This window comes from Heteronotia binoei, chromosome 15, assembly GCF_032191835.1.
Source record: "Heteronotia binoei isolate CCM8104 ecotype False Entrance Well chromosome 15, APGP_CSIRO_Hbin_v1, whole genome shotgun sequence".
Lineage (NCBI taxonomy): Eukaryota > Metazoa > Chordata > Lepidosauria > Squamata > Gekkonidae > Heteronotia > Heteronotia binoei.
This window is the reverse complement of record NC_083237.1, coordinates 42,777,191-42,785,543: the sequence shown is the minus strand read 5'-3', so window position 1 is coordinate 42,785,543 and position 8,353 is coordinate 42,777,191. Positions and strand designations below refer to the sequence as shown.

General features: G+C 39.0%; 1 protein-coding gene across 1 annotated transcript; it reads left to right on the top strand.

Annotated features, from left to right (window-relative positions):
* On the top strand, positions 1–6,997 carry LOC132584390 (epididymal sperm-binding protein 1-like). The gene is made up of 3 exons (XM_060256260.1): positions 1–242; positions 1,572–1,718; positions 6,754–6,997. Exons 1-3 carry the CDS (start codon positions 179–181, stop codon positions 6,951–6,953), a joined length of 411 nt encoding a protein of 136 aa, XP_060112243.1. The 5' UTR covers positions 1–178; the 3' UTR covers positions 6,954–6,997.
* The last annotated feature ends 1,356 nt before the right edge of the window (positions 6,998–8,353 follow it).

Below are 8,353 nucleotides of genomic sequence, written 5' to 3'. Positions count from 1 at the left end.
CCTCATGTGCTTCCAGTCCAATGCCTGAGATCTTCCTTTGGCTGGTATGAATGGCATGACTATTTAATGGATCTGTATGAGTATCAAAGGGTGTGTTTTAGTTTTAATGAAGGGAGTGTGGAGGCTGTTCCATAAAGAATGCCATAAAGACTGACAATCACTTCCAAACTCACGGAGGATGGGCTTTTTAACCCAGCTTTTACTTTGTGCTTCACTGCTACCCTTCACTGCAGCATTTCTAGGTAAGAAGATCTCCCTTCTCTTCCTGTTGACTTGGATCCCTCTTGAGGTCCTTCAGAAAAACATAATCCTTACAGGGTAGTCTCCATCCTCTGAGTACAATTATACATAACCGAGCACAGAAGATGGCTTCTAGACAAGGGAGAAAGTGTGGATTGTAGTCATGGGATATTTCCTTCTGATCTAGGAACAGGACACTTTAGGGTTGGCAGTTCCAATTTGAGAAATCCCTGGAGATTTGGAGGCTGAGCCCGAGGATGATGTAGTTCACGGAGGGAAGGGAACTCAGCAGTGGTTTAATGCAACACAGTCCACCCTCCCAAGCTGCCATTTTCTCCAGGGGAACTAGTATCTGTAGTTATTCCAGGAGATTTCTAGGGACCACTTTGAGACCAGCAACCCTAGCATGCCTGATTTACTACGAGATTTGAGGTGGAACAGAAGAAATGCCATGGACGATGAGCTGAAACAATTATTAAGTCCTCTTTCTTCTTTTTGGAAGCTGCTGGATCCAGAAAGAGAGGGATGGTGGCTCAGTGGTAGAGCATCTGCTTGGTAAGCAGAAGGTCCCAGGTTCAATCCTCGGCATCTCCAACTAAAAGACTCCAGGCAAATAGGCATGAAAAACCTCAGCTTGAGACCCTGGAGAGCTGCTGCCAGTCTGAGTATAGAATACTGACTTTAATGGACCAAGGATCTGATTCAGTATAAAGCAGCTTCATATGTTCATATATTCAGTGTTTCATGACCTTATCTACAGCATTTCATGTAGATTTCTCATCTCCAGTTTTTATAGAATTGGCTTCCGATTAAGAATTTTGTGTGATCCAGTCCTTCCCTCTGGATATTAAGTTTTAAGGATGTCCTGAGTATGAATTATTTGAGTGTACTTTCTAATAGATTTTCAAATTACTATCTTCAGTTGAATTCAGTTGTTTACTGCACAGTCGTTGCTATTTCCTCATAGCAGAGAATTCCAAGCTGTATGCATCAACCGTTGTTGATGTAAGATGTATGTCAGGCTTTTTGCTCTATAAAAGCCATTTGTGTACAAAACTACTTGCTGTCCTATACTTTTAGCACTAAATGAGAAAGGTGCTTTTTAGATGTTTTATGATCATGCATCTCAGTCCCTCAATGTACATTGTTAGCAATTCAGAAGTCCCAGAGCTAATTTTAGAAATAATGTCTGAAATTTATTTCAATGGCTTGGAAAGCTTAAAGATATTCCAAAGCACCTCATGTGCATTTTTATAGACTACAGAAAAGTGGGAAACTGCATTTAGACTGCAATGGTCTTCATTTCTTGATTTTGTTTTCCCTTCTTTTAGAATTTTCACCCTGTGTCTTTCCATTTACTTACAATAACACGAAATATTCTACATGTACCAAGGAGGGATCCAAGTTTGGCTGGCCATGGTGCGCCACAACAAGCAGCTATGACAAAGACCACAAGTGGAAGCGTTGCTATGAGAAAGGTACAGGCACATAATGATGAGTTTTGAAACAAGGGAGACTGGAAGGCACATTTTATATATGTTCACTCTCTATGTTGGATCTAGGGTTACCAGTCCTCAGGTGGGGGCAGAGGATCCCCCAATTTGGAATTCAATTATGCTTGTCACACCCTTACTCCTGGCTCCACCCCCAGAGTCCCCAGATACTTCTTGAATTGGACCTGGAAACCCTAGTTGGATCCAACCAGCCTTTCTGTTTGATCTTGCCTCATTCCCCTCCTCACAGTACTCTCCAATTTCTGAGGCTTTTGTCTATGTAGACCCCAGGATTCCATGATTATGGGTATAAATATTTTGCCTGTGGTCAGAAAAAGGCCTTTGCTCAGGGACTTCTGGGGAAGGAAAAGGCCGAGTTGAGCTGCTTCTCATAATGGGAGCAGGCTGGAACTTCTGTTCAGGGTAGTGGAAAGCAAATTAATTCCTACTGCCTACTTTTCTCAGTAAGAGATTAGTCCAAGATATGCACAGAAAACTTTGAGGAGATTTACCATGGCTAAAAGGGAGTCCTGGGGGGGGGGGGGGGGCTCCTTTGAGGCTTTGAGGGGTCTCTGTTAAGAGTTGCATTTTCATCATCTGCAGAAGTTCTCAGAGTCATTTATTTGACATAAGCTCGACAGAATCCTAACCTTCTTGGACATTACTAAACATCTAAAGCTACACAAGACTGGTGTGGATCTAGATAACTGGCAGAAAAGGTACAGATTACTATCTTTCATTCTGGGACTATTTACAGTTAAACAGAATAAATTCAGAAGGTAGGAACTGGAAATCTAGAAAGCTTGGAAGAAGAAGGGAGGAAGAGGTGAAATTTGGACTTTTGTAAATTTAAAGGACAGTGCTAAAAAGTGGGAAGGAATTTATTGTTTGGTCTACTTGCGGTTTTGAAAAAAGAGCACCATCATCCAGACCTGCAGCATATACAATCAACACAGGAAGTACATCAAGTATCATGAGATCTCTCTACCAGTGAAAACGAGATTTGGTGGCAAGTAAAGCAGGAAGTAGCAGATGAAAAGCCTACTCTAGGACTATAATACCACAAAGAAACATCGGCGGCCATTGCAAGGAGGTTAAAATTAAAATGATATTTTTAAAGTGTTCGGGACTTTAAAAATTGTTGGAAATTAATTGAGGTGATGATAAGAAGATAAATACTATTGGACATATTGTTTATAATGGACTTTAGAAGCATTTAAAAGAAAAAAGAAAATTTTTTTTAGAGAGAAGCAAAAAGTCATGACTGCCATTTTGAAGGATTTAAAAATTTTAAAAATTAATATCTCGGTCTGGGAAGCTCTGAGGACAACAAAATTAGGCTTGTTGTAAAAAGCAAGCTCTAATCTTTTGAACTTGATAGTCAAATCTGAAATTGGTGAGATAAAAATTTTCAGTGTTTTTAAATGTCAGAACACAAGCAAACCCGTGCAAGGGCTACCTCATTGGAGAAAATGCAGGATCAACTAGAGGCAATGGAGGCCAGAATTATGAGAGGCATGAAAGAGATGATAACTGCATCTAAAAAAGAAATTATAGAAGAGATTAAAAAAGATATTGAAGATCTCAGAAATGAGACAGAGGAAACATCTAAGAAAGTGCAGGAGGTAGAAGGGAGAATGAAAGTACATGATTCCACCTTGTTGAAAATACAAGAAAAAGTGGCGATCCATGACTGCAAATTGATGGAGACTCAGATACGTCTGAGAGGAGTACCTGAAAAGGAAGATGGTGATTTGAAAGAATATAGAATAAAAATAATTGCAGATTTTTTAGAGGAAGATCCTGACGAGACTAAGAATATGTATGATTATATGTACAGAGTGAACTCACTCTTTGCCAAAAAAAATAATTTACCAAGAGATGTTGTCATAAGATATATATGACAAAAGAAATGGTGGGAAAGATCATGAACAAAAACTTTGAAAAGACATTGATAGTGGGAGGCATCAGAGTAAGAATTATGAAGGAGTTGCCAAGGCAAGTGATAAATGATAGAAGAACATATAAAAAAACTGACAGAAAAATTACGGGAAAATGAAATGAGGTATTGATGGATAATACCAGAAGGTTTGAGCTTTGAACTTCAGGGGAAAAGAACCACAATTACAAATGCACAGGAACCACATAGATTTTATGAAGAACATAAAGAATTTGCACTATGATGGATTACAAATTATTGTCCTGGATTGTAAATGGACTCAATTCACCACAAAAAAGGACAACATTTCATTGGATTAAAAAGCAAAATTGTAATATAGTTTGTTTACAATAAGTGCATATTAAACAAAAGGATTACAAATTTTTATGGAATAAAGAATTGGGACTAGAATTTTATTCATTGGCTGAACAGAAAAAAAGGGGAGTGATTTTTTATATTAAACAAGAATTGGAGCCGAAATTAGTGTTTAAAGATAAAGATGGAAGATTTGTTGCAGTAGAAATAATATTAAATGCAAAAAAACACGTTGTTATTGGGACTGTATGCACCAAATGTTGCAAAGGATGCTTTTTTAAAAGACATTACACAACAATTTGATGAACTGACTTATGACCAAATTTTGATAATGGGGGACTTTAATGGAACAATTAAGAATACACTGGATAGGTCTGGGGAAAAAAATAATAATAAAGAAGGAAAATTGTCAAAGTCTTTTTTTGAATTGGTCAAACAAGAAAATTTGGAGGATATATGCAGGAAATTTAACCCTGAAGTGCGCGACTATACCTTTTTTCAGCAAGACATAAAACTTTTTCCAGAATTGCCATGTTGTGAGGTATAAAAGACTTAGGCCTTATAACAAAGAAAATAGAGATTTTACCTAAAATTCGGACTGACCATAACCCAATAATATGGGTTACAAAATTATCTAAGAAGTTGAGAAGATGGAGATTCAATGAAGATTTACTACATAATAAAGAAATAGTGACATCTCTAGAAAATGAAACTAAAGCTTTCTTCCAAATAAACGATAAAGAGGATATAGAATTTCAGACAGTCTGGGATGCTTATGAAGCAGTAATGAGAGGAATATTGATTACATTGAATAACAAAGATAAGAGGGTAAAAGAAAAACAGATGTTGGACATTCAAAATGAAATAAAGAAAAAAGAAGGGGAGTTGAAAAAAAGGCCAGGGGAAAAAGAAAATTATAAGGGAAATTACAATACTTCAAACGCAAATGAGACATTTGTTAAATAAAGAATTGGAATGGAATGTGAAAAGATTGCAGCAGAAATCTTTTGAGGGTGCAAACAAACCTGGAAAATATTTGGCTTGGCAACTGAAGAAAAAGAGAGAAAATAAAATTATCAATAAAATTGTGGTAGATGGAAGAGAGTGTCAGCGAAGGGGCATTAAAGTTCCAACAATGAACAGGCTTGGCTTTGTTAAAAACAAAGTTTCCTTTTATTGATTACAGCAATGCATTTCACTATGCAGGTTCGTTGATAGTAATAACAAAAGGGGTGCAAGCATGAGCATATATGGATACACATCAAAGGATAGGGGTTTTAAATCATTTCCCACAATAAAACTGGGGCTCCTCTGTTGAGGAGAGCCAGGGCGCTTATCTGTTATCTCCCACCTACATAACAGTCTCTCCTCCCTTGTGATGACCTTGCTCATCTCTGCCCTTCTCTGCTAGGTGCCTGGGAACCGGAGAGATGTTTTGCACTTTAAACGGCCTGCTGGCACTTCGGCTTCCCCCCTGGCCATCGTTCACATTCCTCTACAACACTAGGGTTAGTATAGCAAAAGGCATGGGGTTAGTTGGCAGTAAATAAACAGTCCAGGTCATAAAGCAAACTTCAATGTATACGAGCTGACAAAGAGGTGGTTAGCCAAGAGGGAATAAAAAGGGAATTTTTAAAGTTGTTTTATGCCAAGTTGTTTAAAGGTGTTAAAATAAAGAAAGAAAAGATGGATGAGTATTTACAAAAGATAAAAATAGAACCCATAACAGAAAATATGCGAAAAGTTTTGAATGATCCAATTGAAAAAATAGAAATTGAAGCAGCAATTAATGCAATGAAAAATAGAAAGGCACCTGGGCCAGATGGATATACAGCTAAATACTTTAAAACCTTTAAAGAGGAGTTAATACCGAAATTGCAGAAGTTGATGAACATGATAAGGATAGATAAATGAATTGGAAGGAGAAAGTCTGCAATAGAAATAAAATGGTCTCAAGTTCTTGAGACAGAGATATCAATGTGGTTTTGGAACATAAACTGGAAATAGAGCTTTCAGATTATTATTTGTTTATTTATTTAAATAAAACTTATATAATACACCTTTCCCACAGCTCAATGAAGCTTACAAATTCATATTTTAAACAAAATATTTGTATTGCTCTGAACTATGCAAACAGTACCCCACATAGATTTTAAATAGATTTTTTGATGGGGCATAATAACCCTAAGGATAATGATCTATAAATCTAACGAGAATGCCCAGTTATTAAACACTGTGGTGATATATATATATATTTTCATGCATTTATATGTCTGTGTTTCTGTGTGTACATGTGTGAGTGTGTGTATGCACCTGGAAGTCATGGCAACCTTTGGTGACTGACCCCTACTGAGGGTCTGGGGAATATTCAAGGAGGCGGCTGAATAAAGCCTGCCTCCACCTCCCGACTTCTGGTATTCCAAGGAGGTGTCCCATCCAAGTACTTGCCAGAATCGACCCTGCTTAGTTTATGAGATCTGACGAGATTAGGCTTGCCTGGGCTATAATATTTGTGTGATAACTTGAGCTATTGTATCAGCATTGTTCTCATTAAAGCTTCTAAAATATTTAACATTAGCCATTGGGAGGTAAAACCCCTTCATTTAATTATTCTAAGGCCAATTCCAAAACAGCAGCAACCACCATGATTTAATGCAGTGCCTTTAAATGGATCCATTTGAAGAGGTTTTAAGATATTTAACTCTATACTCAGTGTGGTTGTAATTTTACCGATTGTACCCCTTCTCTTCTCCTACCTCTTAACAGAACATGGTGGGAACTCCAATGGAAAGCCTTGTGTATTTCCATTTGTATATCGGCACCGAAAGTTCTATACTTGCACAGATGAGAACTCCAGACCCAGGATGTTTTGGTGTGCCACCACAAGCAACTTTGACAAAGATGAAAAATGGAGCTACTGTGCTGATACCAGTAAGTCTGCCCATCTTTGTAAGTGTCTGGGATAAACTATATGTCAAATATTTTATATTCAACTAGAAGATGAATAAGGTAGCAGATGGGGAACTCCTACCTGTCCATAGTCAAAGTAAAAAGGAAGGTCAGACACAGAAATAGCATTATATACTAGACTATGGTCTCAATGATATATGCCTGTAGTCCCCTACAGTCTTTGAAAGATCTATCTGCACATTTTCATTCTTCATAATGTGAGGTCAATGCTATTAGCAAACATGCTTGATGATCTTCAACACAGTAGCCCAGTTTGTCCCAGACAGTAATGAGAACCTGGAAGAGAATCAGGGTAACACAAGTGCTTCATGCTCATCCCATCCACCCCCGGTCCAGAAGATGCTATTCACATAGGATCCTATATGTGATAGAGAGCCAGGGAGATGTAGGGATCAGAGTATTGAACTACGACTTGGGAAATCCAGCTTCAAACCCCCACTTGCCACAAAATTTGCTGAGGGATCTTTGGCCAGTCATTCTCTATCTTGATGGGGCGCTACTAACACCCGTGCCTACAGTCAAGAGCTTAGGAGTGACACTGGACACCTCACTTTCAATGGAGGCCCAGGTCACACACATATTGCCAAGGTGGCATATTTTCATCTTCGTCAAGGTTGGCAGCTAGCTCCCCTCACTCAGACCCAGCCACAGTAATCCATGCAATGGTCACCTCCAAACTAGACTACTGTAACCCACCCTATGCTGGCCTACCCTTGCGTCTGATCCGAAAGCTCCAATGGGTTCAGAATGCGGCAGCATGAGTCCTGACAAGAACACCATGGATGTCACATATTCTACCTGTGCTGCGCCAGCTACACTGGTTGCCAGTTGAGTACCGGGTGAGATTCAAGGTTTTGGTTACGACCTTCAAGGCCTTGAGTGATCTGGGACCGATGCATCTACTGGACCGCCTCCTCCACTATGTCCCTGGAAGGGCAATCCGCTCCAATAGTCAAAATCTGCTGGTGATCCCTGGCACGAAAGAGGTCTGGCTGTCCTCAACAAGGGCCAGGGCTTTTTCAGTCCTGGCCCCAACTTGGTGGAACGCTCTGCCAGAAGACATTAGGGCCCTGCGGGATCTTTTACAGTTTCACAGGACCTGTAAGGCAGAGATGTTTTACCAAGCCTTTGTATAGGGACAGCGACGGTTGCCGTGCTGGCACCTTTTCCTCTCCATTCCCTCTTGGGGGGATCCCCCCACCCCTGACATGATGTACTAAGAGCACTTTAAAGATGCCATCAGGGTTTGTAATTTTTTTTTACTGTAATTGATTTTATATATATATGTATTTTTTTATTGTTGTTCATCACCTGGAACCTGGTGCTAGCCGGGATAGTGTGATTCGTTAATTGTAATAAATAATAATAATCTGCCTACCTCACAAGTTTGTTATGG

What these genes read in the sequence shown, in the direction of transcription:
- LOC132584390 (XM_060256260.1), top strand. Translation starts at nt 179, where the DNA reads ATGGGCTTTTTAACCCAGCTTTTACTTTGTGCTTCACTGCTACCCTTC. An exon ending in CTTCACTGCAGCATTTCTAG is followed by an intron (nt 243 to 1,571) that starts GTAAGAAGATCT and finishes CCCTTCTTTTAG; the next exon opens with AATTTTCACCCTGTGTCTTT. An exon ending in GAAGCGTTGCTATGAGAAAG is followed by an intron (nt 1,719 to 6,753) that starts GTACAGGCACAT and finishes ACCTCTTAACAG; the next exon opens with AACATGGTGGGAACTCCAAT.